Here is a 13,365-nt window from a genome sequence, read left to right as displayed (position 1 = left end):
TCAAGTGAAATCTTTTTAAGAAATATTTCAAAGTTAAGTTTTTATTGAAAAAGTATCTAATTAAAAAAGTTTAGGACTTAACTTATTAAAGTAAATATAAATATTTTTTCTGGTATTATTATATTGAAATTATTGTAACATGTTAAACCCATATATTTATCTATCTTTATTAATTATTAAACATGTTGAGAAGTTAAATTTATAATTTTTAAAAAAAATTAAATATATAGTTTATTCAAAAAATCGTTACTAAAAAACTTTTAAATAAGTAACTTATGTCTTTTATATATTTATATATATATACATATATATATATATATATATGAGAAAACAAAACAAAATTAACTCTTTTGTTTGAATGAAAGGAAAAGAAAAGAATATAATGTGTTAAGTATTTTTCATTTGTTTCTAAACAATGATATACAACCGAAAGTTGTTAGCATAAATGGTTTGATATTTGGGGTTTTTAATTAAGAGATTGAAGTTTGATTCCTTGAGTAAGAAGTTACAACTAAAGGTACCATGTTAATTCACTTAATAGAAGCTCTTAGTTACAAAAATTAATAATATACAGCTACATTAATTAATAAGTAAAATATAACATCTTATTTATTTTTTTAATCCACCTAATGATCCCAAAAAACTGAGTTTGGTGTGATTTTTCTCTATCTCCTCATCAACCACATCACAAAAAATATTTATCTTTCTAAAGGGAAATCATGTTTTTAACAAAAATACTATCTTTTTTAAGAGAATGCATGTTTTCAAGAAATATACAAGGAAAAACAACCTTTATAACAAAAAGCAATTTATTAAATAACTAATGTAAAATTAGCATTTAATGAAGATGTATCATGATAGTTCTAATTCATCTTTCATAATAAAGACAGTAATACAATTATTATTTTTTTAGTCTTTGCGAACCTTCTTGTAGTTTGTGTCACATATTAATGCTGCTATGTGAATTGATATTTATTACTAATTTATTTTACAGTGCTTATTAGTTTTAATGTTTTAAAAACTATACTTTTGTGTACGTATATTGTATAATTAGTGAATTTTGTCTCTTACCCTGGAGACTAAGTCTCACAAAGAGAAACAAAAAATGCACCAGTTTTTTCTTGTCGTTGTTAAGAAACCGTGTTAATTGTTAAAAATTTAACAATTATAATTTAATTTTTATTTAATAAAAAATAATTCTAAACAATTATTACTAAAAAAAAATGGATTTTAAGTTTAACTCAATCTTATTACAAAATAAAGTTTGCGTTCACTTATACTGTGAAATGATATTATCTATAACCAATGTGAGATTTTTAATATATATTCTTCATGAGACCGTCCACTTATATGTAGGAACTAAGTATCTTCGAATGATTTGATTTTGACTAAATATCTATAAATAGTCTGATAGTGACCTAATAATAAATAACGTACTAGATTAACAAATTTTACTAAAATAGATTTTAAAACAACTCTGATATCTTATGAGAAATAAACTTTAAGCCCTTAACTCAATCTTATAAAGTTAAAATTGACTTATAAAATAAGATTTATATTTTAATTAAAAAAATACTTTATCTTGAATGTACCTGAGATTCCCACAATTATAAAGTATTCGGGTAAAATTTTTAATGTTTGTTGGAAAAAACTGTGAAGCGATATTGACGTTTATAATTAAAAGTATTTTGGCCCCTGAAAGAAAAATCTTGCCCCATTAATCCTGTGAATGGAGATTGCCGAAAGTCAGAAAAACAATAACCACGTTCACGATATTATATTCTAAAAATCGAAACATTTTGGTTGAGTGTTTCATCGATCCAGTTTCCTTATAATGAATTAAAAACCAAAAACAATAAAGTTATGAAAGGTTCTAGTAATAGGTCAATTTCTTGTCACATTTTCCTAAACAATACAAAATAGAAAATGACGAAAACCCCGTCGTTGTTCATTTTCCATCAAAGTGTTACTTGCGCCATATGTTTGTTATCTGAATATTACGGCCTGAACATAAAACGGAAACACCCTTCAGACCAAATGGTTGATTCTTGGATAACGTTATGCCACCAAATTAGCATAATATCCCTTCTTAATACCCTTAAGTCAGATCATTATTCATAATCCTCTCCCACAATGTTTTATGTGGAAGATAGATTCTTCTTCAATAGGTCAAACGTAACATCATTGCATTGCTGCACGAAATGCCCATAACAAAATAGTTAATGACGTGCTAAATTTGACTTTAGTAAAGCTAATTAGTAATTTAGTATTTCATTAGCTATTGCATATACATACCTAGTATTCCAATTTTCTTCTTTCTTTACAATCCCATCGCCTTCCTCAATATTGTGTTTTGACTTACACATATTTTGTTTTGTTACTTTCTCTGTTTTTAAAAGAATTAAATCAAAATGCAAAGAATTATTTTTAAAAAATCATAATCCACTTCAAACTTACAACTAATAGATATCGACTTAAACAACTTCAACTACCGAATGATGTTTAATATTCTAATTATGAAGGAGATGATTTTTTTTTTCTAAATCTTTTTTTGTCGTGTCAAACACATGGATCTAAATTTGGATGTATTTATTTTTATTTTATATGTTTGTTGTTACATAGTTGAAATGTGATGAGAAAATTTGTAAGTTTATGATAATTTTGGATGAACACTTTTATGATCTCATTTGTCTACAATTGATTATTCGTAGATAGACTGAGAGTACTACAAGTACTATTTTGTTTATTTATGTATTATTTTTTCTGATAAAAAAAATTAGTTAAACAATTCCATTAGGTAGTTTTTTGTTGGTTATTAATTCAGATTTTATTATTATTAATTTTGATTTTATTACCCTTAAACTATTTTACCATTATTGTCAGTTTATAGTGTTTTTAGTATTTTATTTTATAGCTTCCCAGTAATTATAATTTTATTATATATATTATTAAAGTAAATAAGAATGAATGAATTAGTTCAGCAATTTTGTCTTCTCTTATTTTCTTCAATTAAATTTTACAGTTTTATTAAAAATCAAATATTTATATTCTTTATATAATTGTTTATTTTATTTTTCTTGAACATGGTTAAAATGAAATTAAAGTCTTGCACGTGTTAAGGATTGAATTATTTGAAAACTTTGTTAGTTGTTGCAAAGTATTATTGGAAGGTTTTAAGTGTAAGTGGAAGATATAAATTTAAAAAGGAAGAAAATGACATTAAAATGGTGATTAATATAGCTCGGTAGTTAGCGGAGTCAAAGTAGGGAATGCAAAAGGGAGAAGAAGAATGGTTGGCACAACCCTCTAGAATTTCCATAACCATGGTTTTAACACCTTAAAGTATCTTTGACTTCTCAAACCGAAATTGCCAAACAAGGTTTAACGAAACCAAATTGGTACGAGTATGAGCGTAACAAAACACATCCACGAAAAGAAATAAGCAATCGAGTGATTCAACTAGGAAAAACTCTTGCAATGTACCGAAAAGAAGATTATTAGATGCATAATTGACGAGCACACTCTTTGAACAAGTGTATATCCGAAAGAGACCACTCATCATAATCACATCATCGTCATCGTAAAGGTGTTACTTCAACGTATTGAGACAAATTAAGCATTTAGTTATCTCCCAGTTGGAAGATAAATGCTTGTGTATGCAATGATTCACCATCTCCGTCACTGTGCACAAAGCTAAACGCACTTTTTTCACGAGAATAAAATAAAGTGAAAGATAGATATAGATAGCTATAGAGAGAATCATGAACTGGCCTCCAACTTCAAAGATAACACAACACCACATGGCAAAAAAAATCTACGCGTACTACTCACAGTACCCTAGTATTTGAGAACAGCAAATAAACAACTATAACAATTATATATGCTCGAATCTCTCTATCTGTGATTCTAATACATCCATTCATAAATCGTTTCTTCTGTTAAAAGGATAAACACAAGAAAATAAATTGTTCTGATATCATTACCATTTAGGAATAAATTGCAAAATTAATTAAACTATTAGATTATAACAACACTTGATATATATAGATTAAAACAAACCTTGCATGAACGCGCGTTGTAACTGAAAGTTATATATATACTAAGGATAAGGATATGTTTGGATAACTTTTTCAAAACTATTTACCAGAAAACATAATTTGGGCATAAACTAATTTTGATGGGAAGTAATTTGGAAGAGATTTGAAAAGGTGTTACTTATAATGATTGCATTTTGAACATATTTTTCTATAACTATTTTGAAGACAAAGAAGATGGGTGAATTGATTTATATACTTAATTTTTTGAAAAAATAGATAAAAATGGTTTCAACAAAATGAACTGAGGAAGTTTTGTTTAACTTGTCTTCGAGGAAAATTTATGCCTCAAACAAACGTAACGTTAATTAATATTATGCTAAGAAATTCGGTGGGGAAAATAATTAGTGAAAATGTTGTTATTAACAGTGCTAATACTAATCATAATGTAATTAATTAATTATTGTGAGGAGAAGAACACAGAGTTACTTAATTATATATAATAGCAATAATAATATACCAATTACCAAAGGGCAGCAGCAGAAGGTTTTATTGATTATTACAAACTACAAGCACGCCATGGTGAAGGGTTGCTGCGGCGGGAGGTCAGTCTCCGTCCACGGCGAGGATTCGCCGGAAGAGGTCCACCATTTTCTGTGGAGGAGCTCCGGCAGCTCAATCTCGCGCCAGAAGTCATCGGCTGCGTGGTCGCATCCGGAGGTAATGCTGCTCTTCTCCGGAGAGTCGGTGGCGACGGCGGCCTGGACCATCATCATGTGCGCGGCCTTGGCGGCGGCAGCCTGGATGTCGCGGGGAGTGCTGGCGGAAGGGAGCGGCGGGAGGCGGTGGACCTCGTCGGGGAAATTGAGCTGCGCCTTGCGGCCCTTGAGGCAGTAGGCGGCGACATCGTAGGCCTTCGCCGCCATCTCCGGCGCCGGAAAGGAGCCAAGCCATATGCGCGATTTCTTGCGCGGCTCCCGGATTTCGGACACCCATTTCCCCCAGCGGCGCTTGCGGACTCCGCGGAAGAGTGGGTGACGCGTGCCGCCTCGCGGCGTGGAGGGCTTATCGGCGGAGGTGGTGGCGTTGCTGCTGTGGTGGTGCGGCGGTTGGTCCATTCGGAATCTTTTTAATGTACATCAGAAGCTTGTCTCCGCTATTATCTTCTGCATTTATAAACAAACGGCTTTTTAGTTCGTTACTATGGCGAGCGCGGTTGAATTACTGAAATGCCCCTAGAGAGAAAAAAGAGAGAAAGGAACTAAAGTTACTCGTTCAATTTTTCCACGTAAAGGACCAGCATGCAATTAAATAAAGAAAGCTTTGGTCCTTCCTTCGCACACTCTCACCATCACAACACGCGCACCACTCCCACTACTCATCTCCTATTCCCTTTTTCTATCTTTTCTAAACCTAAATTTCCTTTTCTATGAATATTTAATAATAATAAAAAAAGAGTTTAAAATTAAAATTACCAACTAACATTTTTGTTCAAAAAATTTAACTTATAGATCCTTCAATGAACACAAATAAATTCTATGATTTTTATAGGATTATATTGCAGTGTCTTTCGATTTTGCTAATGAAACACATGAAAAGTGAAAGCATAGGAGTTGTGAGAATGCGACGAATAAAATGAATTTTATCTTTGACATATATGATAAAAAAAAGGTATTAAACTTTAACGTCATACCATGTGTGTTAATTTGTCCAAACTGTGTTACTTATTATCCAATGATTTGTGAAAAAGTACAGTGTAACGTGCAATTATGGAATTGCAGAATTGGTTTATAGAGGGGGAGATCTTGTGTCGAAATAAAGTTAAAAAATTTCCATAATCATGGCCAAAATCTATCCACTTTGGGTAGCTACTTTTCTTTTTCTTTTTTCCTTCTTTTATAGTGAACATTGACTGTGAAACCAATCGCACTCACGGGTGACAATTTTGGAGAAGAGACCTGAAAGGTTTGAAATTAACACCCAATTACTGATTTAGCTTCAGCCCCAAGCAACATGGCCATTTCCAAATTGAACCAACCTTCGATTATTTACTTTAACTTAAACAAGAAAAAAGTAAGTTAATTAAAAAGTGAAGGATGGTAGAGAATGGTCACTTTTCTTTTGTAGTCAAAGCTTGAAATAAAAATGAATGGAAGAAGAAATGTAGATGAATAGGGGTGAAAATTAGGAAAACCAAAACCAAAAGAAAAAACAACAATCTCCTCCAATGATTCAGACATTTTAACAAGCAGGTTGCAAGTTGTATTGACAAAGAAACGTGCTTTTCAAAACAAGGAGGAAACAAATTGGACCCGTCTTATGATAGTGAACCACGCCGTGAGACCCACACAAACACACCGCGCGTGGTGAACCCCACAAAATTTATCACCAATGTCTCCAACCCTCAAGCTCTCAAGGGTACCCAAATCATGAATGGACACAAACACAACAAAGCTATTATTACAATTATTATAATTTTTTTTTTTCATTTTTTAAATTCTATAAAATTAAATAATTTTGATTCAATTAACAAAATAAATGGTTAACATCATTAATAAAATATGCTAAAAGCATATTATTTTGCATTGCACAGGGAATAAGGGTGAGGTGTTCCCTTTTGATGCTTCAATATTTTGGATGGGCTTTGGGTGGGTGGGGAGAACTTTTTGTTGGTGAGGGATGATGGGTTTGATATAGACAAACAAAAAGCCCATGTGTCTTTGTTATTGCCAAATGTCATCTAGTTGGCCAATTAGCTTTTGAGCATGAAGATAGAGAATTTGAAAAAGATGCTATTTTATGTATCCCATCTACTCTCTTATCTCTTTCTATTTATATTTTTACTCTAATCATTATTATAATATAAATTTTTTTAAATAAAAACTTGTATGTTAAGTATTAGATCTCAGTTATGCTGACACCTCAACTAATAATCATCATTTACAAAAATATTATTAAAAAAAAGAAAAAAATACAAAAATACGAGAGACTAGACCAAAACTCATATATTAACAAAAACGATATGTAGGTAGACTATACCTATTATTATAATATACTTTAGATAGAAACATTTTATTAATTCAAATGTTTTAATGTAATTAATTACATTGTAGTTTTCATATGATATTTTCTTAATAAAAATTTCTTTCAATGTAACCTCCACTTGTACTTTACACATATAATTATGTAGAAATTTATATTTTTTTTATGAGAAAATTGTCTAGTCCCATGAAATTTTGGCTTTTCTCAAATTCCACTCGTGACATAATTGAATAAGTTTAATTATAAATATATTAATAAGTTAACTCAAATTTTAAAAGATTCAACTAACATTTTTCAACAACCAAATTTGAGCCACACACGCTTACATATATGGTTTGCCTTAAATATGATGTGGATGTGGTATTATAGGATGCGTTTTAACTTTTATGCATATATTTAGTTTTTAAAATTAAAAAAATGATTATTTTTTATTTTTTTGAAATAATAAATAAGGGTCTCGTACTTTTTCGATGAATTTTAACTTTAACAGAGAAGCAACAAATGTAAATTGGCTCCAAACGTTTAGACGAACAGCTTATTAGAAAAAGACATCCAAAATTTGTCCTATATGATTTAGGCATTGTGGACACACACTTTGTTCTGTGTCTTTATAGCTGCTTCTCAATTATTACACTAAAACAAAATAAAACTTTCAATAAAATAATATAATTTATTACTTTTAGTGAAGTTTCTCTATTAGTTTTTTATTTCAAAAATTTGATCTCGAATCTGACTTCAGAAATTCAATTTTGTTACCACTTATATAAACTCAGTTGAAACTTGTGTCTCAATTTGAATCTTGCTTAGTTTAATTAAACATTAAAATGTTAAATTCGGTACGGAAATGATGCATCATCATTTTCTTAAATAAAATTTAGTATTGTTTTAAAATATAAAGTTAAGTCTAATTTAATTTTGTAAAATAAATTTATATGATGATAACTGCTCTCTCCATATATATATATATATTGAAAATTCATCATTAACAAATGTAAAATTGTAATTTTTTTCAATAAAAATTATAAAAAGTTCAAGACCTCTCTATCTGCAGTCTAGTTCAACAAAAGCCATGAATACACTTGTCTTGGTTTGTTCTATTTATAATTTATAATATTCTTTTCAGAATTTATGGAGATGTTTTGTATAAATCTATCTTGAACCTTTGACACAAAGGGTTAGTAATTATAATAATAATTTTCTTCTTGTGACATAAATAATATAACTCTCTCTCACACACATATATATAAATTATAAGTTTATATATTTGTAACTACTGTTATCAAAATATTACCCTACTTTTAATTTTTCAAATTAATAAGATAGAAATGTGAAATAAAATTCAGTTATTTCATACAATTAGGATGATTCAACACAACTCAATATTTTTTTTTAAATATTTATGTTGAACATTTTGATACCAATATATAATTTATTTTAAGTTTTTTTATATCAACTTTGTCTACATAATATATAAGGAAAGGAAGTACCTCATTTAATTTTATTTATTGTTTGCTGATAAAAAAAATGTAGTTTTTTGAAAAGATATATACAAATAATAGTACTAGAATGTCTCTTAACTTCTCGTCCTCTAATATCTTAAACTATGTGATTTAAACTTGATAAAATAAAAAGATATCTTTTAGTAAATTCTTTTTTTTTTAATTATACAACAATCATAATTTAGCCAATTCATCACATATCTCCACTTCAATTAACCATAATATATGATATAATGTGTGTATGTATCACTACAAAAAATCATGTATAAAGTGACGGTTTTAATACGACGGTTATTAATAACTGTCACAAATTTTCGTATAATACGACGTTTTAATAAGCGTCATAATTATCGTTCAAAATGTGTCATTTTGAACTGTCACAATTTTCATTCAAAATAAAATCTCGTGTTCCTCTTCCCTCCATTCACCATTCCTTATATTCGTGTCACAATTATCTTTGAACTGTCAGATTTTTTTCATCTTCCTCTTTCTACAGCTTTTGTGTGAATGTGTAAATCCTATATATGATTACAATTTTTGGATTATTAACACTTTTTTAAATGATTTATTTCAGGTATCAAATTATGGAAGTGGTGCTCCATCACCTAATCAAGTAATAGGATCAAGTGTTAGAAGCAAAAGTTATTAGGGATATGTGTTTTAATTTTAAACTTAATTAAGGATGTATGAACTTTTGAACAATTATGTGTTGTAATTTAAACTTGATTAAGGATGTATGAACTTTTTATGTGTTTTAATTTTCAATTCCATATAAACTTTTGAACATTATTATGTGTGTTTTAATTTTCAATAAAATGAATAGATGATTATAACTTTATACATTATTTTATTTTATTATGAAAAAGTGGTGGTTAAATTTTATTTATTCTGAATTAAAATTACGTCAGTTAAAAACGCCACTACTTATACATATTATGGCGCTAAAATCTTCTTCAATGAAAGTAAATTGTGACAGTTATAATTGACACTACTTACGTATATTATGGCGCCATAATCTTCTTCAATGAATGTAAATTGCGACAGTTATAACTGACACTACTTATGTATATTGTGGCGCCAGAATCTTCTTCAATGAATGTAAATTGCGACAGTTATAACTGACACTACTTACATATAAAAACCGCCACTACTTACACTATGTTTAAAGTGACGGGTGTTGCGGCGGGTAGCGTAAAACCGCCACATTAAACTTTGTGGCGGCCAGTTCTATGGCGGTTTGGGAAACTGCTACAAGCGTATATTGTGGCGGTTATAAACGCCAGTTTATACGAAAATAACCGCCACAATATACACTTTTTTTTGTAGTGTATGTACTCATTTACATAAAAGTAGAACACAATTTATTACATCAATTTAATCGCTTAAACATCACAAGTTATTACATTAAGTCATAATTTTCAAACACACTTCAAAACTCTGACTTTATCAATTAAGCAACCACTTATGACTTCGATAATAATTATTTCAAGAAAAAGATAATTGTTTTGGTATATTTTTGTTCGACCTTCAAGTCATAACTTAAATAACGAACAACTAATGTAACAATTGAATTTTTAGAAATATTGTATAATTTTTAAAAAAATATTAATCTTACAAATCGATATTTTTATGGGTGATCATCTCTTTTTTTCTAGATGAGCATTTTTTAATGTTACTTTTATAAGTGGATGAGTACGAGTAAATGAATGAACATTAATACACTTATTATGTTTTAACTATTTTATTACATATCATTCTTTTTCCTTTTTACCTATAAATATAAAATACAACATATTCAAATTCAAAGTAAGAATATGTAAGAACAGCTACAGAATAATTATAATTGAATCAAGTATAAGAGTTAAATAACTCTGAATAATATGTCAGCTTTCAACATGACATGTGATGGGAAGCAAAACATTTGAAAATTAACTAATACCTGAATATATGTTTTCTTTAATTTTAATCTTGTGTTAAGAGAAGTTATTACATAAACTTTTTGACCCTGTGTTTTTATTTATTTATTTATTTAGGGTGTTTTAATTTGTGTGAGTGGACTTTAGATGATATACCATATATATTTTAAATTATTAGTTCATCTATGATATAAATTATTATGATATATATTTGGCATAATACCAAGTATTATTGGACATGATAAGAGATAAAAAAAAAAACTTTTTTTAATATTCGTGTATCTATTATTTTTAGAACCTTAAGCTCTTATAATATCTGTAGTACTTTTAGCTTACAATTAATCCTCCCATATAAGATATTTTTAGAGTTTGAGAATGATGATACCCGACATATAAAACCCAGTCACATGAAAGTGAGTTTGTCATATTTAAATGAAAGTTTTATACAGCTACAAATATGTTTCCACTAAAATGAATATTTACAAAAGCAATGTGATATGTACAGACTGTATTATGCATTTATAGGATAAACATCTAAGCATCAACATTTTATTATTATCTTATCTCACACATGTCATACAACTAAACAAAGCTTTGATTTATAAAAAAATATTAATTTGAGATAAGTAAGTATAAAAAAATCATTAAATATAAATAAGTTTATAATCACAAAAAATTAATTGTTATATGACTAAATTAAGTATATTTTATAAATTAAAAAAATTATTGATATCTAAATTAATTAATATTATTGATAAATACTTTATAAATTAGTATCTAATTAACTTCATTAGGATATTGTGTTTGGATTGAGATTGAGGAAGGAATTTGTGAAGAGTCGAGAGAGTGAATTTGTGAGGATTAGAGATGATGTATGATGATATGTGAGGTTATTTGGATTGAGGGATAATAAAGTGGATATATGAGGTGATTTATTGAGATTTGTGAGTGATGTGATAGTTGAAATGAAATTTAAAAATTATTTTAAATATGTAAAATGTAAGTTTACAAATTTATCCTTATTATTAAAATATATTTGAATAATGAATTATGATATTTTTTGCGTAGGTTTAAATTAATTAAATTTTTTTAATATATAATATCCACAATTACTTGTATTTTTTAATTAAAAAATATAATAGAAAATATATTAGTGTTAAATTAAAATAAATTTATTAAATATATTAAAATTTATGAAAAAAATATTTATTATTATATACATTTGTTATTTTATATAACTATATATGTTTTCGTTGATTATAATTTTATTTTATTATTTATAATTATATGTTGTTATTAATAATATAATTAATTTTTTTTAAATTGTTAAATAAATTTATGTAATATTTAATTTTGTATATTGTATATCATAATAAAATGTATGCATAAGGTATTTAGGTAAAATGCAATAATCCTACTTAGAACCAACGCAAATCTCTTCATTTGTGTGAATAATGAAAAAGGCTCTCACTCTCTTCCCATCCACTCCACTCTCAAAATCACTTAAACAAACACAAGAAACACCATCTTCCTCCTCCCAAGTACTCAATATATGAACTGGAAAACAAAATAAGTTTTTATACTCTCATATATTTCAGGTATATATTAAGATTAAAATACGCACGTGTAAAAAATAAACTTTGTGTAATTAGTATATCGATGCTTACTTTTATGAGTGGTGATATTTATTTTATTTTTTTTTATTTTAAAACAAATGATGTTTTTATTATTTTTTAATGTGCTCAATGTAAGATTTTAGGTTTCTAATTTAGTCATTATAACAACTAATTATATTATTTTTTGTCTTTAAAATTGGTTTTTATTTCATGATTTTCTTATAGTGGTAGTGAAAAATCAATAGAATATTTGTACACTAAATTAAGAGTGAGATGTTCAATTAGAAGTATAAAAAATATCACTACAAGAAAATCATGAAATAGAAACCAATTTTTAGAGACCAAAATAATTAGTTACAATAGGAACTAAAATAAAGACCATTTTAGAAACTAAAAAAAAAATGGTTTCTAAATTAGTTTCTATTATTTTCTATTATTGTTAAATAGTTTCTAAATTAATATCTAATTAACAACTAAGGTTTTAACTACCAATTATTTAGTTTCTAAATTTGGTAGCAAAAACTTTGGTTGCTAATTAGATACAAATTAGAGACTATTTAACAATAATAGAAAATAATATAAACTAATTTAGAAACCATTTTTTTTTTAGTTTCTAAAATTGTCTCTAATTTAGTTACTATTGCAGCTAATTATTTTAGTTTCTACATATGAATTTCTATTTCATGATTTTATTGTTGTGTATATTGTTTAATTGGATCTATACTCGAATGCATAAACTTTCGGACATACCAAATTAATTACATGTTTTAATATCTGAATTCAAACTTAATATTAATATTCTAGAAAAAAATAGTATAATTATAATATGAATATTTAATGTGTTATTCAACCGATATAGATATTAATTATATTATATATTTAATTGAAATATTAATTTATTTTATAGTTTTTTTTTTATGTTTTTCAAAAGTACATAATTCTACATGAAATGGAGTTCAAAGAAATCGATAGCTTTCTTAAGATTATATATATATTAAAATATATATATATATATATATATATATATTTTAAACCTATAATATTTAAATATATTTATACACTCAACATATGTATACAAATGATTTTGTAATACCTTTCAAAGATAAATCATGGGTAAATAGAATGCTAAGATATTTATATTTTGATTTTTCCTCTACTTAATTGTTGGTATACAATGGAAGTTAAATCAAGGTATTTAAAATATGAATCATAAGTGTTATATAAAAAGTAATAGTAATAATAAGAAGTGTTATATGTA

At 27.2% G+C, this 13,365-nt stretch overlaps 1 protein-coding gene across 1 annotated transcript; it reads right to left on the bottom strand.

The window, feature by feature from the left end:
* Nucleotides 1–4,472: 4,472 nt before the first annotated feature.
* LOC137819024 (ethylene-responsive transcription factor ERF023) lies at nt 4,473–5,315 on the bottom strand. Its single transcript, XM_068622725.2, has one exon. The coding sequence runs from the start codon at nt 5,150–5,152 to the stop codon at nt 4,601–4,603; it is 552 nt and encodes a 183-aa protein (XP_068478826.1). The 5' UTR covers nt 5,153–5,315; the 3' UTR covers nt 4,473–4,600.
* Between the last annotated feature and the right edge of the window lie 8,050 nt (nt 5,316–13,365).

The sequence above is a fragment of the Phaseolus vulgaris genome, chromosome 10, assembly GCF_051622355.1.
Source record: "Phaseolus vulgaris cultivar YP4 chromosome 10, ASM5162235v1, whole genome shotgun sequence".
Taxonomy (NCBI): domain Eukaryota; kingdom Viridiplantae; phylum Streptophyta; class Magnoliopsida; order Fabales; family Fabaceae; genus Phaseolus; species Phaseolus vulgaris.
This window is presented reverse-complemented; position numbering and strand designations above follow the sequence as displayed.

What these genes read in the sequence shown, in the direction of transcription:
- LOC137819024 (XM_068622725.2), bottom strand. Translation starts at nt 5,152, where the DNA reads ATGGACCAACCGCCGCACCACCACAGCAGCAACGCCACCACCTCCGCC.